This window comes from Panthera tigris, chromosome D1 (assembly GCF_018350195.1).
Source record: "Panthera tigris isolate Pti1 chromosome D1, P.tigris_Pti1_mat1.1, whole genome shotgun sequence".
NCBI classification, from domain to species: domain Eukaryota; kingdom Metazoa; phylum Chordata; class Mammalia; order Carnivora; family Felidae; genus Panthera; species Panthera tigris.
The window spans coordinates 46,290,660-46,317,320 of NC_056669.1; the positions used below are offsets into that span (position 1 = coordinate 46,290,660).

The following is a 26,661-nucleotide window of genomic DNA, read 5'->3' on the forward strand; positions in this document are numbered from 1 at the left end:
TCAAGTATACTTTAAAAAACAAACAAACAAATCTGCCAAGATTTTTTCATAAGCAAAAAATAAGTACTTACCTTTTTGTAAAAGGTATTTTTTTCATAAGCAAAAAGTAAGTACTTACCTTTTTGTAAAAATGACTACAGAATGGCAAAATAAAAACCACACATGTGGTTTAGACTGTTAGGCATTAGTATAGAACAAGGATCAGCACACTTTTTCTTAAAGGGTCAGATTGTAAATATTTTCGGCTCACGAACCACATAGTCTCTGTTGTAGCTACCAGCTTTGGCTTTATAGCATGAAAGTAGCCATAGACAGTACGTAAACATGTTGTTTGGTTGTGTTCCAATAAATTTTTATTTACAAAGACCTGCACCTAGTTTGCTGATTAATGCCTATCCTAAGAAGAGGCTTTTTAATAAGAAGGCTTTTAATCCATATTAAAAGTTCCTGAGAAGTACATTTGTGTAATAAAAATTCTAAGTTTTCTTAGAGTATTAAGAGCATGAAAGGACCACCCAAAATATGTCATTCCCAGAGATATATTGTCCAATTAGCCACTAGCTACATGTCATTTAAGCTCTAATTAATTGAAATTAAATGTTAAAGTTAAAATTTTACTTCCTTAGCTGTATTAGCCACATTTCTGTTGTTCAGTGGCACATGTGACTGGTGGCTCCCATATTGGACAGAGCAGATTTATAAAACATTTCTGTTATTAGAAAGTTCTGTAGGATAGTACTGCTCTAGAACAGTGGTCAGTAAACTTTTTGTGTAAAGGGGCAGATAGTAAATAATTTCAGGCTTTACAAGATACGTAAAATCCCTGTTGTATATTCTTCTTTTGTTTTCTTTCATTTTTAAAAACAACCCTTTAAAAATGTAAAAACCATTTTTAGCTCACACAGCCATATAAAAATAGGCCACTGGCTGTAATTTGCCAGCTTCTGCTTTATAGGATTAAGAATGACCCAGAAAAATCACAGAATAGCTACCTAGACACCCTCTAACCCTTCCAGAGGAGGATACTGATCTGGTGATGTGATGCTCACTGTACTATCTAGTCCTTATTAAAGCAATTATAAGTCCAGAAGAGTGGATTGTGATCCTAGCCATCCCATGTCTGTGACCTTGTTCAGGCCTACTTACTCCATTAAAAGAAGACATGTTAATATTGACAAAAGCCAACTGCTTTTTATTTCTCTAAGGAAATGCAGTGTTGGTTATTTCAAAATTTTGTTGTGGATATATTTTAAATATAACACTCATAATGGAGACAGGCGCTTTTTTTTTTTTTTTTTTTTTTTAAGTAGGTTGTAATTTAAAGAACACTAAGAGCTTGGACTCTCCTGTTTTTGTTTTTGTTTTTGTTTTGTGTGTTTTTAATTACTCCATTCTACTCTTAACTGTTCCTCCTCATTTCTCTCTCTCTCTCTCTCTCTCTCTCTCTTTTTTTTTTTCTTTTCCTGTTCTTTTTTCCCCCATGTATGCCTTGTCAGATTCTTTTTGTGGCACTCAGGCTTATCCTGATTCTACCCTTATGTGCCACGAGTCTTCTGCTGTAGCTGGTTTATTTGGAGGTAGGTAATGGTATCTCTTAAGATCATCTGTTTATGCAGGAGGGAGTTTCTGTTGTTGTTTGCCTTAAAATGAGGTTTGTTTTTTTAATTTTGTAAGAAAAAAATACTTTTGAATAACAGCTTTTTTGCCTAATTTTGTTTTCCTTGATTAAACACAGGATTGTTTTGTGAATGGATACTTTGTCATCTTCCTACTTCAGCCCATACTCAAAAGGTTCACATTTTCAGAGGAATTTATAACATTTTAATATTACAAGCTTATGGAATTTAAAGCCCTTTGTATAGATGTTAGTGATAGAACAAACACTAAGTAATTTCGACTCGATCAGTTGTGGCACAGGTGTGGGGAGGTTCTGTTGGAAACAAGTGTGCTTTTCTAGCACTATGCAAGACAGTAGAAATGGGAAACAGTTTCCAGAGAGGCATGGCCAACTTGATACTCATTTCTGTCTTTGCAGACATATTCTAGGCCAGTGCAGTAGTGATGAAACCTCAAAATCCAGCTGATTTTTTTTTTTTTTTTTTTTGCATAGGAATTGATTACCTTAGGTCAGTTGGTATTAAAAATTATGTTTAACACAACTAAACAACTGGCAGAGTTGGACATGATTAAAGGATTCAAAAATGGAATTTATGAAGCGCCTGGGTGGCTCATTCGGTTTAGCATCTAACTCTTGATCTCGGCTCAGGTCTTGATCTAAGGGTCCTGAGTTTGAACCCTGCGTTCGGCTCCATGCTGGGTGTAGAGCCTACTTAAAAAAATTAAATAAATAAAAATGAAATTTATGAGGACATTTGATGGAAAGTATGTGTTTAGAATCCAGTGAATTTACGTTTGAGTTCCTTTTTGAATTCCAGTTTACTTCCTTACCTGTATGATTTGAAACAAGTATTTAACATTTCTAAGCCAAGGAAAAATAGGATAATAATGGGTGATAGGATTGCCATGAAGTTTACATATATGACAATATAACATCTGGCACTATGGTACATAGAGTTATCATTGAAACTATTAAAACCATCTTGTGTATGCAGCTCCCTTAATATTTGCAATGGACTTTTTACCCACATTATTATTTAATTATCAGATACAGTCTTAACACTTCTTTCATTGCTTTCAGGTTTTAAAATTACCATGGGTTCTTCACTTTTTAGGCCCAGCATTTGCTATGAAAAGCTCAAGAAGGTCATACAATTTTAATAGTCCTGATGAATAAATATTATAGCTGTAATAATAAAATTTTCTACTAACTAGTTTATATAATATGAAATATTTGGGATAAACTGAAAACACCTAAAAGATTTTGGAATCAGGCAATTTGGGGTTTAAGTCTTGGTTTTGCCACTTATTAAATCATTGGTCTTGAGTAAATTGTTTAATCTCCTTGTTTCCTCATCCGTAAAAATGAGAATAATAATAACTATTTATGGGGTTGTTGTGAGATTTAAATAATAATACTGTTTATAAAGCTTTTGGATAGTGTTTAATAGGGTTTAATAAATAGAAGTTACTTTCACAAAAAGTATGAGGTCTAATTTATTTTGGAACTACCACCAAAATCTGTTAACAAAACAGTAAATTTTTCTGGAAGGTGTTTGGAATGCCTTTTTGTCCCCAAAGCTTGTTCATCCTGTACTTTCAGTTAATTTATTATTGTTCTTCTGAGATTTGCCGTGTAGGGCAGTGGTTTCTAAATGTTAAACTATGAATTAGTGCCGGTCAGTGGCAGAGTTTTTCACTGGGCCTTGGTGAAATGAAAGAGTAGGGAGTTCAATATCATGATTGTTTCATACAGTTAACCTTAACTCAGAGAGCCTGTTTATCTTTTTTTTTGTCCCTAAATTTTCCTTTTGAAATGGTGATCCTAGTTTTTTTATCTTTAAGTAACTTTTAAAAATTAAATCCTAACAGTCTCCCCAAAAGTGACTTGGGATAAAAGGCCATTAAGTTGATAATGTTCATTGAAATGATAATGCAGAACTCTTACCTTCAACATGTTTTATATACATTCCTTACTTAAAAGATTATTACTGTGAAATATGTTGCTTTCTTCCCTGGTAGCCTGTCAGCTATTACAATTTATTAAAAATAGTCATTTTACTTTTCGCTTATGTATACCTAGAGACTTTAAATTTGAAGTACTAGCTCTGGATTACTTAATATCCTTTCAAACCTTTTCTACTTTTAGGTAATAATAGTATTGTAATTACACAGATTGATGCCCTTAGGGACCTCAGGAAATGATTCCTCTCTTTACACATAGTAATGAATGGATTAATATAAAGGATAGGCTTATCTCTGATAATCACCAAATTCTACAAAGCTAAGACAAAATAACAGGAAAAAATAGGAATTTGATATGCTATCCTAGTTATAAATTATTATTCCATGTATTTTCTAAAGTTTGGAAATAAAGCCAAGATACTGTTTCCACAGTGATTTAAAGAACAATATGTATACTTCTCACAGATGGGCACATAAGTAAATATGGTAGATTTTTGTCTTTCTTGAGTAGATAAAATCAGTTCTTAGTTGTAAGGAGTTATGAGAAGAAGCAGTGAGCCCATGGTAAAATTCTTAAACAGCTTGTACGCTTTAAAATGCTGTTAAATTGGTAAGTCTAGAAATCTGGGAACCTTTTGATTAATGGCCAGATTTATATACTAAATTATTTTGTATTTTGATTGTATTTGTGTTCTCATTATATGACCAGTGTCTTTAAGAGTAGTTTAAATGTTAAGTAATTATGGAATAAGTACATTTTTAAAAATTTGTGCCCTATGGAATACTTATGCTAGCAATAAAATGCTACTTTTAAAGTAGTAGTATTGATGTGTATCAGCTCTGTGAGTCATTGATAAGTCATTGTTCTAGCTTCTTTGTCTTTGAGGACTTTCGTGCACTTTTCACCAAGTCTTATCCTACTTTTTACAGTTTTCTTAAAAATCAGTCTTTTTAGTACAATTATCATTGTACTTTATATCCTGATGGTATACATTTTAAGAATTCAAAGTGAGATTCTGACAGACGGAAAGTCCTTTAGCAGAAAGTTGAGGGAGGGAAGAGAGGCCGTGTTGAGGACTAAATAGGTTAACCTTTCCCTAATGATATATTTGATAATCTTCTAATACTAATTTATATGTATATATATATACACACACATATATATGTGTGTGTGTATATATATACACATATATAATGTTTATATATAATGTCTGTATATAATATATATGTACATATATGTGTACACACATTTTGACTTTATAGAATTTAGAATTGAAGAGAACTTAGGAGCCATTTATGATAGCCTTCCACAAAGTAAAAGAATTCCTTCTTTGTAATCCTTGCTAGATGCTAGACTGTTTTCTGCTGGGAATATACTCCCCAAATCATGTGGCAGCCCAACTATTTTTAGATGATTTTAATTCTTCTTTTCAAACCCTAGAAATTCAGAACCTTGCCTCACAAAAATACAACCTTTCACAATTTTTTGAAAATCTTCATTTGTTACCTGAGGATAGCCTGTTTCAGAGATATGAGCTGGGTGTTATCTTAGTACCACCAGCATCAGTGTAACAGACAGGAAAGAAGGTTTCCTATTTATGTTTTGGTATTTCAGATTTGCATTAGGTAAATTAGCGTGTTTAATTGTATAGTTGGCCACTTCACTCTTGAAGTAGCAACTTGAAGTTAGAAGGTGGTCAGGAGTTGAACATGGTCTCTTTTATTGTTTTTGATACTCAGAAAGCACCTAGACACAAGAGGGATGTAAGGATTAGTGAGTTGTAACTTTCAGAATCTTTTTACCTCTCAAATGAACTTAAACTGTATTACATTTGATTAACCATTGAAGGAAGGAAGGTGAGTAGGTAGAGGGAGGGGAAGACTCCTGGGTATACTAAAGTAGATTCATGTATTTTTTAAGCACCATAGAAGGCTTAGCTCATTACCAAATGATCACTTAACGTTGTGTTTTTTGTTTTTTGTTTTTTTTTTGCTTCATGCAAAATCCTGGAATTTTAGATGTGTTTAGTTTTTTAAAGATCATCAGCATACAAAATTAAGGTAAAAAGATAAGCAAAGGTTTTTTTGTAATGAAACAAAATAGTGGTTCAACTTCAGTTGTTCTTTTGTTAGTTTTCTTTGTCAGTAGGATGATTTTGTTACAGAAAATGTCATCACCACAAAAAAATGTAATATTAAGAAACATTTTGCTTGAAGGGTTGGCCTTGTTTTTTGTTGATGGAATTTATTGCTTTTTCCATTCAATTGTCATCATTATTAAGAGCTATAAATGTAGATTTAGTGAAGAATTGAACTTTTTCCATTTTGGTTTTTCTTAGGATTCACTCCATCTCCGGTTGCACAGCCACATCCTTCAGCTGGCCTTAATGTTGACTTTGAATCTGTGTTTGGAAATAAATCTACCAACGTTATTGTAGATTCTGGGGGTAAGAAACATTTGTTTTTTAAGTAATTTATTTACTTTGAGAGTGCGCGTGTCAGTGGGAGAGGGGCAAAGAGAGAGGGAGAGAATCCCAAGCAGGCTCCTCATTGTCAGCATGGGTCCTGATGCAAGGCTTGAACTCATGAACCATGAGATCATGACCTGAACTGAAATCAGGAGTCTGATGCTTATCTGACTGAGCCACGCAGGCACCCCAGAAAAAATTGTTTTACTAACATAACTATAATGTTCTCATATAGACTCTGTGTAAGGACAGATAATAATACTCCTCTGAACAGGTGTAAATAGATTAAATTGGGATAGCCAATGAAGTTGTTTTTCTTTTTCAACCACTAGTTGAGAACTTCAAGAGATTTTTAACTGTTACCCTTTTCTTAGTGGCAGTTTGACACTGGGAAGATTTTCTCTCCCAGACCTAAATGAATCTTGCTCAGATTAGACTGTTAAGTTGTTAGTGACTATATGTAGAGTGTTGTGCTTTGTAATCATTACAATTTTTACCTTTACTGAAATGAAATTGGCTTTTTTGAAAACAAGGAAAAGAAAACCTGTGGTACCTTGACTGGTTGAGATAGTCCATGTATAAACAGCTAGAATGGATCAGATCTGTGGGGGCTTTTTGTTATTTTAAGGATGATTCTTTTTATAGTATGCTTGTTCATTTGTCTTAAAAGAACTTCTGTAAATTTGTAGAGCCAGGTTTCCATTTGTTTTCATATAATATCTTGTTAATTCGAAGTTTGTACAGATTAATAAGAGTTCCATAAAATTGACTATTCTTACTACGCGATGACCTTTGATTTTGGTTAGTAATTAAGTTCATACCATTTAAAGAAACATTGAGGTGTTTTTAATTTTATATATAATTAGTTGTATGTATAAATAGGAAGCAGGCTTATAAAGAATATGTATGAACTAAGATTTTTTTTCTACGTACTAGTAGTTTTATAATTATATTTTTTGATGCATTTGACTTTTTCCTTTTGAGTTTGTCTTTCTGAGATGAAGGATAAAGGAAGTAGAGATCAACTGTTCATAGTTTGTAAACCACCATTTTTGGTGACTTTCTTTTTCAAATTCTCTGTTATTTCTAGATCATGCTGTGTGTGTGTGTGTGTGTGTGTGTGTGTGTGTGTGTGTGTGTGTGTGTTTGCTTGCTTTATTTATTTTGAGAGAGAGAGAGAACGAGAACCAGCAAGCATGGGAGGGGCAGAGAGAGAGGGAGAGAGAATCCGAAGCAGGCTCTGTGCTGATAGAGCAGAGAATCTCACTACAGGGCTTGAACTCCTGAATTATGAAATCATAACCTGAGCTGAAATCAAGTCTCATGCTTAATGGACTGAGCCACCCGGGCGCCCCCTAGATCCCGCTATTATTGTGTTCTTTAGTGTGTTTGTTTGGATTTGCTTTACCTTCTCTTCTCGCTTTGGTAGAGAACCTTAAGGAATTTTATTTTATTTACATTTCTAAGCAGTGTTCTTGTTTACTAGATGTTTTCATCCAATTGGGGCATTAGCGGTTTCTTCAGTGTAATTTAGGTTAGCTGGTTTTAAATAGAAGAAAAGTGATGATCAAGCAGTTCATTTTCACTTGCTTGTAACATACTGGTTTACAGATACCTTACATTCTCCACGCTGAAGAATGTAAAGAGGTCTAGGAGATATTTCTTAGAAGAAAAACTTTTCAAAGTTACAGGGATGTATTTTTATCTATATTTCTTCAGGTGTAAGTGAGTCTTCAGAAAATTTTCCAAGCGAGGGGGAGAATTACATTCTATTCCCTCCTCTTTCACCACTTTGGAATAAAAATTGTTTACCTGAATCCTTCTTTCTTCATCTCTCTTTTTTTATTATTTATTATGTTTGTTATTTGTATTTGAGAGAGAGAGAGAGAGAACAAGCAGAGGAGGAGCAGAGAGAGAGAGAGACACAGAACCCGAAGCAGACTTCAGGCTCTGAGCTGTCAGCACAGAGCCTGATGTGGAGCTTGAACCCACGAACTGTGAGATCATGACCTGAGCTGAATTCGGACACTTAACTGACTGAGCCACCCAGGCGCCTCTTTCTTCATCCTTATAACCTTAATACAATTTTGTCATGAAGTAAGACATGATTTCTATCAAAGCAAATTTGCCTTTTCAATCAGTTCATGAATCAAATGACGCATTTCTCCCTTTTTTCATTTAAGGACATTTATTAATGTCCAATGTTCTGGTGGACTTTTCCAACAAACAAACGAGTAGAAAAGGCAAAGATCTCCTTTAGAAAGCTGTAGCACCATAAAGTCCCTTACATATCCTATTTCGTCTGTTTGTAACTTTAAGGCTTTGATGAACTAGGTGGACTTCTCAAACCAACAGTGGCTTCTCAGAACCAGAGTCTTCCTGTTGCCAAACTTCCACCTAACAAGTTAGTATCTGATGACTTGGATTCATCCTTAGCAAACCTTGTGGGCAGTAAGTATTCTTTGGATTCTTTTAATCTACTTTAAAATAAGCTGTAATAAAAATGAGTCTGGTTTTTAAATGCTTTCTTTTTCTCCTGTCATAGATCTTGGCATTGGAAATGGAACCACTAAGAAGTGAGTGTTTATTTGTGTTATTTTCTCATGTACCATTTAAAAGTTGATTTGGCTTTCATCTCCAAAGTATGTGTAGAGATGCCAAACCTACATCTTTTTGTTCAATCTCAATGTATAGGAAAGAACGTTTATAATTACAGACATTTAATGTTCTCACTTATGTTTATTTAAAGTGATGTAAATTGGAGTCAGCCAGGTGAAAAGAAGCTAACTGGAGGATCTAACTGGCAACCAAAGGTTGCACCAACAACTGCTTGGAATGCTGCAACAATGGTGAGTTGAAAAAGCTCACAGTAACGAGAATAATTTAGGTGAATGTGTGACATGAAAATGTTTTTAAAGTGATAACTATAAGTGGAAAGATTGTTTATTCAGTTTTAGAAATATAAGAAACTTGTTCTTGTTTTGTTTTTAAAGGAATCTGTTTGACTATCTTTTCCGAGTACATTTTAGTAGCTAACATATATTTAAAGGTTCCTCTGTTGCAGGCATCATTCAATAAATAATATGTGGCTTTGTTTTGTATAATCCTCAAATTAACCTTACGTGGTAGTAACTATTACTGTCCCCAGTGTTCAGATGAGGAAATGGAGACACAGTGTTGTTACATAATATGCCTAGGCTCCCAGAGTTCTTTTTTAAATTTTTTTTTTTCAACGTTTTTTATTTATTTTTGGGACAGAGAGAGACAGAGCATGAAGGGGGGAGGGGCAGAGAGAGGGAGACACAGAATCGGAAACAGGCTCCAGGCTCCGAGCCATCAGCCCAGAGCCCGACGCGGGGCTCGAACTCACGGACCGCGAGATCGTGACCTGGCTGAAGTCGGACGCTCAACCGACTGCGCCATCCAGGCGCCCCTTGGCTCCCAGAGTTCTTAAGTGATTGGGTGAATTTTTAGAACCCGGGCAGTCTAACCTCAGAGCAGTTAATGATTAATGCTTTTAAACATTACCCTCTACTCCTGGTCTCAAATCTATTATTTATCTAGAATATAAAATCTTTAGTATTTTTTTGATCTCACCATTGGTAAAGAAACTATACATTGCTTGGTTTTTGTTAATATTGTCAAATAGTTCATACAGTTGGTTTTCCTTATTTGCTGTAATTATATTCTTAAAATCCCCTGAGCACTGACCATTGCTAGGTTCACACGCACATACATACCTATTTCCTCTAGTAATGGTTTAGCAATCATTGATTTTGTGTTGTGTTACTTTAACAACATAAGTGCAGCAAATAAGGAGAATCAACACATACACAATCCTTACAAATATTATAGTTTTAAATCCTAATCAAACTCATTCTAGTAGATGCTATTTTTTTTAATTTATTTTACAAAAAAGAAAATGCAGTTCATAAGTGTTAGGTGACTTACTTACTTGAGGCTGCTGCACTGACAAGTGCCAGACTTGAGACTCAAGCCATAGCCAGAGTCAGAGCTGCTTGCAGTACCCTGCCCTGTTCCCCACCCTCGGAGGCAGAACCTCACCTTGGTCACCTTTAGGTGGGAACAAAGGCGTTGGGCAACAGATTTTTCACGACTCTATGCATGTCTGTCAGTGACCTCAAAAACACCACAAATGTTGCTTTGGGGATCACAAATAAATGTTAGCAAGTAGGCAGGTTTGTAAATACAGAATCTGTGAAAAATGAGGATTAATTGTATATGCTAAGTAGTTACCATCTAGTACTGAAGAAGTCCTACTAATTTTTTTGAGAGAGAAAGGAGGGCGCAAGTGAGCGAGAGGCGGGAGAGAGAGGCGGGGGGAAGGAGCAGGGCTCACCCAAGGCAGGGGCTCATGTGTTTTTTGGTTTTTGGTTTTTGGTTTTTGGTTGTTTTTTACCCTGAAGCAGTGGCTCAAATTCACCTAAGGCGGGGCTTGAGGTCATGAACCGTGAGATCATGACCTGAGCCGAATACAGATCATTAACGACTGAACCACCCAGGCACCCCACATATTTTTAATCACTATGAAGTATGGTTGTACCAGAGTTAGCTTTGTGGCTGTCCCCCCCCATCCTTGGTCAGCTGCTGTTTTCATCAGTGCAATAAGTTTTCCTGCATCAGAGAAAACCAATTTTTTCTCATAGAAAATTTTTCTCATAGAAAAATTTAAAACATGCTTTCTTATAACTGTGAATAGAAGCATTTTGATTACACATTGTAGCCTTCCTGATGTTGTTAGAGACCACCATTACCCCTGTTACAGCCACTTGTTATTAAATCCCTTCTAGAGCACTACCCTGTTTCTCCTGGGGTTGATCATATGTTAAAATTACTAGGGCTGAGCTAAAAATAGTGTGCTGATAAAATTTGTGACAATACCCAAAAAGTTTTGTTAGCTCTAGTCTTCTTTTTTTTTTTTTTTAATTTTTTTTTAAACATTTATTCATTTTTGAAAGGCAGAGAGACAGAGCACAAATGGGGGAGGGGCAGAGAGAGAGGGAGACACAGAAACAGAAGCAGGCTCCAGGCTCTGAGCTATCAGCACAGAGCCTGATGCGGGGCTCGAACTCATGGACCGCGAGATCATGACCTGAGCCGAAGTCAGCCCCTTAACTGACTGAGCCACCCAGGCACCCCAGCTCTAGTCTTCTTAATTGGAAAATTAATTGGAAAATAACAATGAAATTTAGCTACCTTTTTTTTTTTTTTTAATTTTTTTTTTAATTTTTTTTTTTTTAACGTTTATTTATTTTTGAGACAGAGAGAGACAGAGCATGAACAGGGGAGGGGCAGAGAGAGAGGGAGACACAGAATCGGAAGCACCCTCCAGGCTCCGAGCCATCAGCCCAGAGCCCGACGCGGGGCTCGAACTCACTGACCGCGAGATCGTGACCTGAGCTGAAGTCGGACGCTTAACCTACTGAGCCACCCAGGCGCCCCTAGCTACCTTTTTTAAGGCAACAATTTTTCAGTTTTTTATTGAGAGGGTTCACTGCCATTACTACTAATAAATCCTTGCATTTAAGTAGCTTGTTAAGTTTTTACACATACATATACACTCACTGTCTTGAATCTGTTAATAGTACATTCTTGGGGAAGTTTGAATTGATACCATTCCAATTATAAGAATAAAGTTGTTCAATTTTTTTTTAAGTACAAAGTACTTTAAGTACAAAGCATCTAAAGCAGATTTTAGCTGAAATCCATTCCATCCAATCCATCTTCTTAATTGGAAAATAACAAGGAAATTTAGCTACCTTTTTAAGGCAACAGTTTTTCATTGATAAGGTTCACTGCCATTACTACTAATATATCCTTGCAGTTAAGTAGCTTGTTAGGTTTTTACACATACGTATTCACTCACTATCTTGAATCTGTTAACAGTACATTCTTGGGAAGTTTGAATAGGTATCATCCCAATTATAGGAATAAAGTTATGCAGTTTTTTTGTTTTTTTTTTTAAGTACAAAGCCTCTAGAAAGCAGATTTTAGTTTAAATCCATTCCAGTGTTTATCCACACTATAACATACCTCACTGACCAGGGGATGACAAGAGGTTAGTTTAGTGGATTTTGTAGCCTCAGGTGTGAATTGTACATTGATAATACATGAGACCTAATATAAATCCAAATGCTGATAAGAAAATACAATGAATATTTTGTTATAAAATTAGTATTAGACTATATGAAATATTAGAAGTTTGTAGACAACACTTGACTTAAGATTGACTACCAGAATGGAATAGGCATTTAGCCATTTGGAATTTGTATGTAAGTTGATGATATTTATGGTATTGTGTCAATGTGTGTCATCTCTTAAGAATTTTGTTAAAATGTTAAAATTTGTATGTATGTATTTCATAGAGTTTCCTTTTAATGACTAACATATAGGGCTGGTGATGTGATTCACAACTTAGATAAACTGCTGCTTATGACATGTCTTTACATTTCTAACCTTTTTATTAATCCATAAACACTGTCAAGGTTTTTGAACATTTTTTAATTAAAAAATTCATTGGTATTTTATTAATAGATATGGTTTTAATTACTTTTAATTACTGCTTGCTTTTTTTCTATGGTAGACATGCAACCCTGTTCATGGGCTGCAATGAATTTTGCATTTATGTTTTATGATACTTGTAATAGTAAACTATTAGGTATGTAAGGGGATTATGCTGGAGACTAAATTTTCCTAGTAACCTTGATAGTGTTTTAGTTTAGGTGTTCTTCCATTAGATTTTGGAAATACAAGAGATTTTAGGTAGTTAGTGAATGTACATGTGAACTAAAATGCTCTGTGTATTTTCTGTTGTGTAAGTACTTGTTCTAATCCAGTGTTATTGCATTATGTAATTGTTCTTCCTGGGAAAAACAGAATGGCATGCATTTTCCACAATACGTAAGTGACCAAAAACTAGCCTTTTTGCAATAAATTGGCATGCTATTAACCACTGCTGTAGCCGAATCTCATAACCTTCTAGCTATTACTTGTTTTCACATTCAGATTTTCAATGTGCCAAAAATTCTTTCTAGCATCTACTGATTTCATGGATGTGTTGCAGAATTGATTCTGATGGTGGCATGGGAAATACAGATTTTTTTTTCTTGCTTAATATTCTGCCATTTGCTGCCAGATGGCTGGGTGTCTGTGTGTGTATCTGTGCTGCCACTATGCACTTGATGATTTCTGAATGAAGGGAAATGTTGATTGTGGTAATGTTGACAATAACAATTGCATGAAATCTTACAGGCTTCTGCTGTACTTGGCAGTTTGTCTACTGCTCTTGCAGCTCTTGGTTTTTAAGTAGGGAGAGACCAATAAGTCCTACATGCTTACTCAAATACTCAACTTTTAACTGTTCACTTTAGTTATGCTTCATTTAACTTCTCCATGCATATGTTCAAATTGCCATAAAATTTCAGTTATTTTTTATGTTTCAGCAGTGTTATTGGTCTTTCTCCTGTATTCAGTTTCAGTTTTCATTATAAGATACACACAGGGAATGTTGTTAAGACAGCAAATATATCTAAAATGATTTCTGTGCTCAGATTGTATATTTACAGAGCATGAGTTAAAGTAGGAGGAGAAAGGGAACTTAAACATCCTAGGGCTAGGTGGCTTTTTTAAGCATTAAAGCATAAACAGATTTAAAAATGTATTGCTCCTCCAAATTGGTGCTTTGCAGAAGATAGTTTAAGTAATTTATAGAGTAGATTAGAAGGAATGCTAATGTACGTACTCCATGTTAAGAACTGTGTGCGTCATAGAAATAGTCCTATTCAGTAGTGTTTTGAAATCATTGGGGCTCTTTGAAAAGAGTAAATGAGGTCTTTAGAAACTAATTTTTTGGAAGATCAGGTTATTTGATTGGGGAGCTTTAAAAATTATTTTTTCTTGCTCAAAAAATGAAGTACCTAGGAAAACATTCAGTAATACAACTTTTTCTAGGTAAACATTTTTTATGCTACTGATAGTGATGGACTTTAACTTTTAGAATCTTGAATATTTTTTAAAATCTGAAGATTTTTAAAGCTGTAAAAAGCTCATAGAAATTTTAGATCACTGTTGTATCTAAGTTTACATGGTATTTTTTTCTTTCTAATAATTCTGCTTTTCTGCTAATTTCAAGACACTCTTTTTCATTGAGCATTAATTGACACAGTTATTAATGATCACAAGTGTCACATTTAATCACAGCTGTCTTAGCAATTCTTTTTAGTGGAACCACAAGCTATTAATTCCATGTACTCAGTTGACACACATAAGTTATATACATCCTTGTTTATTTTTTCTTCACCATGTCAGGCACCCCCTGTAATGGCCTATCCTGCTACTACACCAACAGGCATGATAGGATATGGAATCGTAAGTATCTTTCTAGACACATTTTGAAAATAGATTAATTCATGTTTAACATGCATTTATTCAAACTTAACTAAAAAAAGCACTTAGTGCCACACATACTCTTAGTGCCTAACACAGAATCTTACAGCATTGGTTTCATAAATATTTCTAGAATAGTCATTATACAGCTGATACTGTTTATGAATTTTCCCAGTATTACTTAGCTTATTTTTTCCCTCATAACTTTGCTAAGCATTTTCTACTTCATTACAAACTCTTTTAAACATTAATTTTAACTCCAACCGTTTGTGTGACCTTACATTGATACCATTGAAGTCTTATAAAAACCTTAATACTGTAGGGGAAGGGCAGGAATTACATTTGTTGAATTGTATTGGGGCAAATTCAGTCCAGTAAAGGCCAGAGAAACTTTCCTTTGACAGTGATTGCTACCATACAGAAATAGTCCTTTAAACCTTTAAGCTGCCTACAATCCACATTCTACAGTGCCTTTACTCTCCTAGCTTTCTTAATATATACACTCACTTAGATAAGAAATGGAGGTAGTGGCTTCAACCCCACCCCCCCCCCCCACATGTTTGAGGTACTGTTACCAGTAGGAGACAGCACCACCTTCCTTGGTATTGTTACTGCAGACTCTGTGCTACTTCTTTATTTACATCTTCTGGAAGTAGCTTGTTTCCCACATATGAAGAAGTTTCACAGCTTTTGGATGGGTGGTTACTATAGAAGAAAGGAGTGTGCACAAAATCTCACAGGTTAAAGTGAAGCTCTTGCTATAAATAGGAATTTAGTTGAAAGGTTAAATAGAACTTATGGAAAGATAAGACTTCAGAGTATGGCATTTTAACCAAAATAACATAGTGGTCTGTGTATGTTCTGTTTGGTCACTTACTTATGCTGATTTTATACCATGGAGTGGTGATTTTTAAAAAAACAGATGGTTGGTTGTGATTCTGTTTTCAGTTATAGAATGAACTAAGCTCTTCATGTGTTATTTAAACCTCTTCTTGGTTTAAACCTCTTCTTGGTTCTCCCTAACAGCAGAAATAAAGTTAAAGAGCCATAGAGAGTAAACCTCTTCAAAGAAACAACTCTATTCACTTGTGATTACTTGCATAATGATGTAAGAACTTGATCTAATATACAAAGGCAGTTTACTTTGAAATAGTTTCACTATTTTACAGTTTTTTAAGTTTTCCTGTGTCTAAAACTGACAAATTTGGAAATTTTGGATTGGTTTGAATTGCTTTCTCTGTCATACTGTAGTAAGATTTATGTTTTAAATTTAAGCTTTTTTTTAAAAAAAAAAAAAACAGACTTTAGAAGTGAGTACATTAAAGACTTAAAAAAAGCTCTTAAGAATTTGTAGCTGTATTTACAAGAATTTTTCCTTTGAGTTAAAGCAAAAGTACTAGTATTTTTCATTATTGACATCCTTCTTGTGTACTACTTAAGGAAGATGTCCGTCAACATCATTTAACTTAATATTTTTCTATTTTTTTAGCCTCCTCAAATGGGAAGTGTACCTGTAATGACACAACCAACCTTAATATATAGCCAGCCTGTCATGAGACCACCAAACCCCTTTGGTCCTGTATCAGGAGCACAGGTATTAATGTGCCATATGTAACTTTTAATGTGCTTGATGTAGAAAGAATATAATACTAAGAATTCCTCTTATACAACTTGAGAAACAAGCTATTAGTGTTTTTTCCCCATTGATGGTGGATGTTGTCTTGTTTGCCTCTTTATCATCTAAGAGCTTTTAAGAATATTATTTGGAAGGAAAGCACAAGCAGATTACAAACATTAAAGATGAAAAATTCTTGATAATTTGTAGTTGGTCAATCCAGAGGGTGGTTTTTCTGAGATTAAGGAACCTACTTTCTGTTCATGATTCTGGCTTGCTCTCCTTTGTGAACCCTAGAAACTGAGCTCCAGTGCCTTGGTTTGAATGGTGCTACACGAAAGATGTTGCCCTTGAGATGTTTGTACCACAAGACACGTCTACAAAAAGATGTGAATGTTATTTTTTTTTATTAGATAACTTCCTGCCACTGAGGATTGTATTTAAACACAAACTGGTGGGGGTGGGGGTGGGGGGGTGTGGGGAGGAAGGCAAACAAAGAAACAAACAAAAACTTGAAATGCCATGCTGACCTAATTTCTTTGAAGGAGAGACTTTTCAGATGTTTCGTAGACCCTCTCCCAGGTCCTGAAATTTCACCCCAAATACTGTTTGTTTTTCATCCCATTTTTGTTAGCATTAGAGGAATCTGGATTTTTTGTTTTGTTTTGTTTTTTGAAAGTTTCTCCTCATTATGGGTAGGAGAGCTATGAAATTTGTTAGTCCCTTCTTTCTGGCATACTAGTGGATGAGACACTCAGGAAGTGATAGAATTTTTTTTCTATCACAAGGGGATCGATCCTTTTGTTTTTCAGCCCTTTTGAAGAATTTAACTCATTTCATAAATTAGCATCTTAGGGAGTACCAGTAACTTGGAATGGGTAGTGAATTTCGTTCTGATTAAAAGGTAAAATCCATGTTCTTTGCAATTCATGTATTTACCCTCTTGCCTCTTTTTTCCATGTTAAAGTGATCTTCCTGTTTGTTTATCAGAGTATTTACCATGAAGGTTGCTGGGAGTAAGGGTACTTGATGCAGCCGTAACTTTTTTATAAGTCACTTATTTCGTATGTATTTGTTTTTATAAGATGGATTATGGATATGTATACCTTTCTTTCCCTTCTTTTACCAGTAGTAGGCCTAAGTACTGACTTAACTTGCTAAAGAAAGAAATATATTAGATTTTGATAATCTTTTAAAATGTTGATGATTTCCCTAACTGTTGGTGTAGATGTTTTCTTGAGATTATATGTCTTCCTCATGTCATTTTGTTTTGCTGTTTTTTTCTTTTTCAGTTTTTTCTTTGTTATCTATACTTTTAACTTCAGATATGTATCATTTATTTAATTAAAAAAATTTTTTTAATGTTTATTTACTTTTGAGAGAGCAAGCACACAGGGAGGAAGGACAGAGAGAGAGGGGCAGACATAGAATCTGAAGCAGGTTCTGAGCTGTCAGCACAGAGCCCGACGCAGGGCTTGAATTCATGAACTGTGAGATCATGACCTGAGCCGAAGTTGTTGGATGCTTAACCAACTGAGCCGCCCAGGAGCCCCAGTATCATTTATTTTTAAAAATTACTTTTATTTTTTTTGCTGATTGGACTAAGTGATTAGCACCTGAAATGTATTTAAGAGAAAAAGCTACAGTCCAGAGCTATACATTTACCAGGAACTACTGACTACAGTAATTTTTCCCTGATGTGTGACTAAACCCTGTATCCCCAGTCTGGGTCTTATCTTGCAGGCTCCTGTCTCGGAAACATAATACTTCATAAACTTAAGCTTGGATAACGCCAGACTGTTTGCAGGCACTTACTGTTTCACCCTCTTCTCAACATAATACTTAAGGTGGATGGGTCAACCATCCTATTTTTCCGATAGAGAAAGCTGAGACTTGGAAACGTTCTTCAGCCAAGTAAATGGTGAAATGCAACTATCCCCAGGAATCCCTCATTTCTGGTGCAGTGCTCATTTGTATCACTCTGCCTCTGTACTAATGGGACTGAGTCCATATGGCTATTCTACTAGCATGTAGCACTGAACCACTCTGCCAATCTTTTGAGTTTCCTGCTGGATTATAAACTACATTTACACATTTCAGGATATAACTACTATAAATGTCAAGAACATCTATAGTTGTAGGGAATGCTTTCAACCTTCCTGAAACATTTTGTATGAATTTTGCTTTTTTAAAAAAATATATGGTTAAAAAAATCATAGTAAAAATCTACCTTTATAAAAAGTGCTGACTCCCTAGCATCTGCTCTTAATCCAGGTTTTATATACTGTTGCCTTCTAAAATCCACATAACACCAAAATATGCAAACATGAAACATCAAAAAACATGCTAGAATTTTCATGTCATGAAGAGAGACAGTGGCAGAACTACCTTTTCCTAATCAAATTATGTCAAAAGAGAAAAGAAATGAAAACATTAGAGCAATAATGCTCTATTATTGCTGATAATAATTAACTGATTTCTTCCAGTTAAGAAATCAAATTTGATGTGAGTACTTAACTTTGAATATTATAGATTAAAGAAAGCACATAAAGGAAGCAAATGGATAACCAGGAAAACAAATCAGGTGGCAATGAAGTGACTCAAAAAAGCTTCAGTCAGTTTGAATCAGTTGAACGGCAGAATCCTAAATCTTTTAATGTTACTTTTAATTCCTTTTCTCCCTTTGTTCTCCAGGTGTCTCATCACAAAGCCCTACTAATTGTTCCTCTGCTGTCATTAGATCCACCCTTCTTGTCTTCTGCAGGGACCCTTAATCTCAGGTTTCTTTTGCAGTAGTTTCCCTGTGTATCTTGCCTTGTAATTTAATCTATTTTATAAATACTCCAGTAATCTGATATGGCAGTATTTTTAGCGTCTTATCTCCATATTTAAAAATAAGGAAGTGAATCTAAATATAACAACATATGAACATCCCTTAGCTTTCCTTCTGGCTTAACAGCTGCCTCACAAAGTCTCCATATTTGTAACAGTAATAGTGAGTAAACAGAATATTCAGGTTCTTCAATTCCCATGCCTTTATAGTTCTCCATAAGTATCCAGTTTTCTGCTGCTACTTACTATCTTTGCCACAAGGCCTTTATCTGTCATAAAGTAGATTAATTCTTTATTCTTTAAGTTTTTATTTTAATTCTAGTTAGTTAACACATAGTGTTATATTAGTTTCAGGTATATAGTGTAGTGACTCAACAATTCCATACATGTCCCAGTGTTCATTCTTCACTAATTCTTTAGTCATCTCTCATGCCCTTTCAGTACTTCTGAGATCTAAAGTTCTTTTCCTTATCCTGTATTATTTTTCTTTATAGAACTTACCACTATCTAACATCTGTTCATCTGTCCCATCTGTCCCATCTGTCCATCCATCCATCCATCCGTCCATCCATCCATCCATCCATCCATCCGTCCGTCCGTCCATCCATCCATCCATCCATCCGTCCGTCCATCCATCCATCCATCCATCCGTCCATCCATCCATCCATCCATCCATCCAGTGTAACAAGAGACTCCTGTAGTAGATTGTAAGCCTCCTAGAGATAGGCTTCTATGTGGCTTGTTTACTTCTGTGTCCCTGGTTCTTAGAATAGTACCTGACTCGTAATAGTTCTGAACATTGTCAAACAAGTGAATCTGGTTGAAAAACTTTCCTTTTCTGTTGTGTAACTTACTTGTTCCTCATTGACCTCTCTTTTTACTTACTTATGACCACTGTAATAATTTAGAGCAATGTTTAAGATTGGTTTAATTTGTTAGCTAATGGTTATTGTAACCTAAAATATTTGACAACTGTCACCTAAGGAATGAAGATACTTTTAATTTTGTGATTGATTTTTTTTAAGTTTATTTATTTATTATTTCTGAGAGAGCGAGCGAGAGCACGCTCAAGTGAGCGCCCAAGTAGGGAAGGGGCAGAGAGAGAGGGAGACAGAATCTGAAACAGGCTCCAGACTCTGCACTGTCAGCATAGAGCCCAACACAGTGCTCAAACTCATGAGCCACGAGCCACTGTGGCTCCCCTATGATTGACTGTTTTTAATAATTAAAACAATTAAACTATTTATGTTTGAAGTAGGTATTTTTCATGTTTTAGTTTTTAATTGTTCTTAGGTAGTCCCTTGAATTAATTTTGTCCATTCAAATGCTAGCTGTAACCAGATAGTTACATTTTTAAATTTTTTTAACGTTTATTCATTTTTGAGAGACGGAGCACGAGTGGGGGAGGGGCAGAGAGAGAGAGAGAGAATGAATCTGAAGCAGGCTCCAGACTCTGAGCTGTCAGCACAGAGCCTGACATGGGGCTCGAACTAACAGATTGTGACGTGAGCCGAAGTTGGACCCTTAAACGACTGTGCCATCCAGGTGCCCCCCCAGAATAATTTTTCTTAATGAATTACCTTTTAGTTCTCTCATTATTTCCTCCGCCCCTTTTTTCAATTGGATTCCTACTTACTTGAAGACCAACACCATCTTTGTACGTGGTAAATGAAATGGTAATTTAAATGTAAAATGAAATCCCATTAAAATAGAACCTTTTAATCAACTCCCAGTACTACACCTAGTGCCAAAAATCTTTCCCTGCTCCTTGAAGTGCCTTTTTGAGTCCTGTTACTCACCCAGAACGTTACTTGTATCTTCTGGTCTTGTGATTATTCTAAATAAAGTTAATATTTTTGAGAGTATCTCAGCCCTCCTAGATATGTTCATCTTATTACATTTAATGAGCCATTCCAAACAATATGTTCTGTGTCCTACATTATATCTAGGTTATAAGTGCTGCATTAGTGCCTGTTAGCTAATACCTTCCGGATGGCTGTTAGCTCAGACTAGACTATTCTGTTCTTTAGTATATTGTCTTTAATAGACTACACTGTAGTATTCACTATAGTAGTGAAATTATGACTTTCTATACACTTACCCTGTTCTCATCTCATTTTTTTGTGCAGGCTTATTCTGTATTTTTTAGATAGTTTTGTGTAACTGTTAGTTGCTTAAAAAGATGGGGATTATGTTCTGTTTCATGCCCAACACTGTAGCTTAAAAAAATATATATGTGTTCTACATTAGTGCATCTTCCTAGATGTTTGACTACATGGAAAATACCAGCTCCCTGTGGTTAGTGATTTTTTTTTTCTCTTCTGTGCTTCCTCTCAGTTTTATTCACTATTTAATGGCTTGTTACAAGTGTGCCTTTTTGTTAACTAGAGTAGAATGGGACTCTTACACCTTCTCTTAATGGTGTTTTATGTAAATCTTACTGATACTTACTGGTGTACACATGGAAATGTCCATTGCTGACCAGTAGTTTGTTAAACTTATCCTGCATTGCAATATGCAGCTATTCTATTAGAAGCATGGAGACAGTTAATCTAGTTAGTTTCAGTTTTCTTTTGAAAGTCATTATGATGTGAAATAACACTCTTTTATTGAATATCAGGCAGTTTAGATGTTGTTGAAGATCCTAAAGGCGGGGCGGGGCAGGGGGAGGTGGGAGTGAATGTTGTGTTAGTTATGTTCTTATCACTTCCTTGTATGAGAAACTCACTCTGATTCCATACCAATGTATTTTCTCAAAAGCAATATGAAAAACAGAATGTTACACTTGGGTATTTAATTTTTAAAATAGCTTTTAAGAGTTTTATTGGTTTTGATTGGTATTGTTGTATTTTTGTTTGTTTTTTAAATGGAGGCTTGCCAGTTTTGTTTATGGAGGATATGGCTAAAGATGCAAAATGGATGCTGTGTTTTGTTTGTAATGGCCAGTTTGGCCAATTTTAAATAAGTCTGACATCAGTTAAGTGTCTGAAAGGAAACAAAGGCTTGTTGTGAGTGCCTTTTACCCTTCTAAATAGGAACATTGTTAGATATAGGAATAATTCAAGTTTTACAAAAAATTGCCTTTTTAATGACTTTCTTGTGTGTCAGAATTAGTGACTCTTTTTGTTATTGGGGCTTAGTTTCTTTCTCTTTTTTTCTTTATTTCTTTCTTTTTTTTTTTTTAAACTTTCCTGGTGCATTAATTGTGGGTGTTGGCAGTGCCTCTTCTGTCAGCTGATCTGTCCAGCTGGATTTCTGTGAAAAAGGCCTTTTGCCTTGTCAGCAGTGTGTTATGCTCATTTATTCTTGCCTGGTAGACTGTAAGGAAATTTATTTTGGGAATTGGGATTTAGCACCATAGGTGAGAGTGGTTCTGTAGTCCCCAGGGCACACGTGAATCAGTCAAAAATTTGAGGAGTCCCATCTGCTGACAATTGAAGATATTAAGACAACCTGTACAGTAAGACCTTCTTACTGGGTTTTTGCTGAGGACTTTCTTTGTAAAAAGTGGAGATCTAATTTCTTGTCTTGAAACCAGAACATATTCTTAAAATCTTGAATGACTGTAAAGTTCTACAAAATCTTCGTGATGAACATCAGTGACCATATACAGCACTGTATAGATGAAAACACAACAGTTTATTGACTGTTTAACATTTACTAGAGAAGTCCCTTTTAAAAAATTATTTCTCTACTCTCACTATAATTTTTCCCTGTATGTTAAATATAGCCATAAATTCTAGCTAAGTTGAAATTAATTGGGATAGCAGATTTTAGAGAGGAATCGAAGCACCTGCCTTGGTGTCAGCAGATCTGCTTTTGAGTCTACTGTTAAGTGTCCTTGGACTGCCTGTAACAAGGTGGACCACAAACTTGATGGCTTAAAACAGAAGTGTATTCTCACAGTTCAGGAGGCTAGAAATCTGAAAACAGGGTGTCAGCAGGGACATGCTCCTTCCAGATCCTCCAGAGTAAGATCCTTCCTTTCTTCTTTTCAGAGGGAAAGATGTAGCCCCAGTCACTTTTTGGTTGGCACTTCAGTCTCTGCCTCTGTCACGTGGCGTCCTCCTGTGTCTGTCTGCATGTGGCATTTCCCTCTTATAAAGACACCAGTCATTGTATTAGGGCCCATTTTAACGACTTCATCTTAACTTGATGACATCCGCAGAGACGCTGTTTCCCTAAGGTCACATTCAGAGATAGGTCCTGGGGTTTAGGTCTTCATGTTTTTGTGGGAGGACACAATTCAATAGTGTCACCTTGTCACTAACGGTATTTCAGGGCAAGTTGCCTAAGTAACTTGCATGGACCTCAGTTTCCATATCTGTAAAATGGTAATTTTACCTTGTGTACTTTATGTTTGCCATAAGAATCAGATAAAAATATTTGAAATTGACTTAGGGATGTGGAGGTTTGTTATTTTTCTTTGTTGATTATTATAAGGAACTTTTTTGTTTTTAGAAGGAAATTTTATAAGGTTGCTTCATGTTCAGTGCTTGTCTCTATTTCCATATTCTAATTTAATTTATTCTAATTCTAATACAGTTTATATTTCTTTCCATGCATTACAAGTAATCTTGATTGTAAATAATTCATACTTCATTACTTTGAAACCTTAATTACGACTCACTATTGTCTGACAACATCAGATGTAAATACGCAGGCATAGGCCACGGTGGTGAGATGGGGAAGTCGGGCTGAGCACAGCGTGCTTTAGGGCATGGATCGTCCACATGCACAGTGTACTGTGGACATCGTTCTTAAGAACCAAGATACATCATTCTTCAGGACTGTATCAGAAGCACCTTAATTGGCTCACCATTTATGGAAGATAGTGTTACCCAGAAGTATAAAACTTTAGTTTATAATAATTGAAATATTTTTTTGGACCAAATAAACAAACTACTCTGTTTTGGGGGAGGGGTAAACTTTTTTGTGGAAATTCAATATATATTGAATTCAATATATATTCAATATTTAAATTTTTAGTGGAAACTCAGTATATAAATCAGGCAAAAGCAAGCTCATATATGGAAGACAGTTTGGAAAAACTTTTTTAGCCAAGCTGAAGTGCTGCATTTCCAATAAATGGCAAATAAGTAGTACATTATAGGCACATTTCATTATTTTGTCTTCTGGCACCAGTTGACATAAACCTTAGCTTTTCATTTTCCTTGGTTTTTGAGGAGTAAGAAGTTGAAATCTAGTAGGAATCAGCAGTGAGCACTTATTTCAACTAAGTTGAGCCAGTGTTCTGTGATGCCCACCCATTAAGTAGGACTTTAAAAGGACTTCTCTTACTCTAGGAAGCACTTATGATATACAGAGGATGTTTATTTTTAGCTAGGTCAGTTAATATTTTCTCCCAGAGTTTAGGAAATCTTGTAATCTATTTCCCTTTCTCCAGTTTGGTTTTCTTTAACTATTGGTCAATGTAGGTTGCCCTAATTCTAATGAGATGACGTTAGATGCCATTTTGGAATAACTTATTGCTTCCGTATTAACAGTTGTAAATTATTATAGACTCTAGCAGTAGTCCGATGCCCTCAAGGTGAGTAGTGCTTTGAGGGTGACAGGAATAATGGTGGCATAACTTTGTGATATTACTGATGGGCAGAAACCCAAGATGGGGTTATGTTGAGCACAAACCCAAGAAGCAGTTATCAGAGGTACTAGAGTAAACCTACAGGGCAGGCCCTCTACCTTCCACAGTAAAGAAATCCTTTTAGCCACACTTCACAGGGACAAAGGAGGAATAGCTTTATCTTTAATATAAAATACCAGAATGCAACACTGTATACTTGTGTTCCTATGCAACTGGATCCAGTTGCACCACTAGTGTCCTGGCCATGTTCTGTTCATATTCATATGTTCATATTATCCAAAAACAACTTCCTGTCCTGATGTTCTGTAACTCTGTGTTCAGTTTTATAACTGGTATTTCTGCCTCTGAGTGTTTTGATTGTACAGCATTATCGGGAAAATATTTTTTTTAAGCATGTAACCCATAGTGTATGTATATTTATAAATTATATATTCCTACAGCAATATACAAAAATAGAAGTGTTAAATAGGTAAAAATTAAGAGAGAAGTTCTAGGTTTTATTTCTAATGTCCTATTTTGTAGATCATTTTTATTTTTATACACAGCATGTTTTATCACCAAAAAGCATTTTAATTTAACATGTTATAGAATGCTTACTATGTGTAAATGGTTGCTAGTTCCTGAACAAGAATCAGGTAAAGTGTATTTTCTCCGTTTAAGGTGAGTATAATATGGACAAACAAATGACTGGTTGATGGTACAATAAGAACGATTAGAAGAGAAACACAGAGTGTTGAGAACACAGTGGAAGAATATGAGCAACATAGATTAAGAGTTGGGCTCTTATTTAAGAATAGAAGAGCATTTGATTGTAGGTGTAATTAGTATTTGAGCTACTAATATATGCCAGGCAACATACTGGTTGCTTTATGTATATTTTAATTCTCAAGATAGTCTTAAAGGGAGACACGCATATCAGGTCTAGATAGTCTAAACTCCATTTTATAAAAAAGCCAGGATTAGATTCAATGCCATCCTTCTTCGAAACTCTGTCATCCTGGACAAAGGAAGTAATACCCATTTTTCTCTTAAGATGTTGACTTCACTTCTCCACCAAAGACAAAGTGAATCTCTACAGCATTGCTATTTGCTACCCAGGCTTTGGGGTGACTGCAGAATTCGTATGGAAAGAAAAGATGCGGCAAAGTTGCTTCTTCTCTAAGAATTTTAAGCACAGCCAATGATATGTCAGAAGTTTATCCTTAAATATCAATTCTTCATTCTCTCCAAAGCTTTCACTTGGACTAGTCTCTCTCTGAGACTGCTGTTATTTTCTTGTTCTAACCTGAAATTTTCTTTCTTTGCTGTTGGACAGGAGTCTAATGAGGGAGTAACCATTTTTGTTTTATGACATTTGGTGTAGCAGTAGAATTCTTTGTTTAAAAAAAAAAAACCTTTTAAGTGTGTTTGCCATTTATTAAAGATAACTTCTGTTTTCTGTACTCTGTCTTTATTATACGAAACACACCTAAAACCAAAAAAATCTTTGCTCTGTAGATAAAAGCAAAAGTTTTTGGTAACATTAGAATTTTTGTTTTCATGTCAACATTATTTTTTAAAGGTTGATTAGGGTGGAGGGAAGGGGTAGAAGAATTTCAGCTAAGAGTTACCATCATCAGTTACTTGTAAATCTTAGTGCTTCTGTTTATGTGCTGCCCTTTGACTGCTTCTCAGTATTTTATTTTCCTATAAAATGAGAAAGGAAGAGTAAGTAATATGTCTGTATTAGACTCACGGTAAATGACTACTTTCTTTAAAGGGCATATTCCTTTGTGGTATAGGTCAGTTTAATTTGAACAAACTGTGATAGGTATGCTAATTTTTTATAGGTCTGTGGGAATTGGTATAGAGAATATTACTTGAAATAAATGGGTAATTGGCTATGTTTTGTCTTTTTGTGATGGCATATTTGTAATAGGACTTAATTGGAATGGTCACCTACAGTTTGTTTTTTGCTGACTTTTAAAAGTTGGTGATTTTACAGTTAATGAAGATAGTTGGATTTTTTTCTTTTTCTTAAATTAGTTGTATTTTAGTACTAGAGCCCTACATAGGCTCTGATTTACTCACTTAAGTAAAGGAGGGTCAGCTCTTTTACTTGCAGGTGCTCCCACCAGATCCTGTTGCCCTGTCTTGCTCTTTTGTTCTTCCTC

At 35.2% G+C, this 26,661-nt stretch overlaps 1 protein-coding gene across 11 annotated transcripts in view; it reads left to right on the forward strand.

Moving 5' to 3' along the window:
* PICALM (phosphatidylinositol binding clathrin assembly protein) overlaps window positions 1-26,661 on the forward strand; it is a 100,638-nt gene that overhangs the window by 68,624 nt on the left and 5,353 nt on the right. For 3 of the 11 annotated variants that reach the window (XM_007078983.3, XM_007078987.3, XM_007078988.3), the window contains 7 exons: window positions 5,922-6,029; window positions 8,370-8,501; window positions 8,596-8,626; window positions 8,800-8,899; window positions 12,948-12,971; window positions 14,379-14,438; window positions 15,946-16,050. In XM_007078983.3, the coding sequence (XP_007079045.1) occupies window positions 5,922-6,029; window positions 8,370-8,501; window positions 8,596-8,626; window positions 8,800-8,899; window positions 12,948-12,971; window positions 14,379-14,438; window positions 15,946-16,050 (560 nt within the window). Of the gene's footprint in view, window positions 1-5,921; window positions 6,030-8,369; window positions 8,502-8,595; window positions 8,627-8,799; window positions 8,900-12,947; window positions 12,972-14,378; window positions 14,439-15,945; window positions 16,051-16,368; window positions 16,492-26,661 lie in introns of those variants that run through there. The other 8 variants (XM_007078984.3, XM_007078989.3, XM_007078985.3 and 5 more) reach the window with 5 other exon arrangements.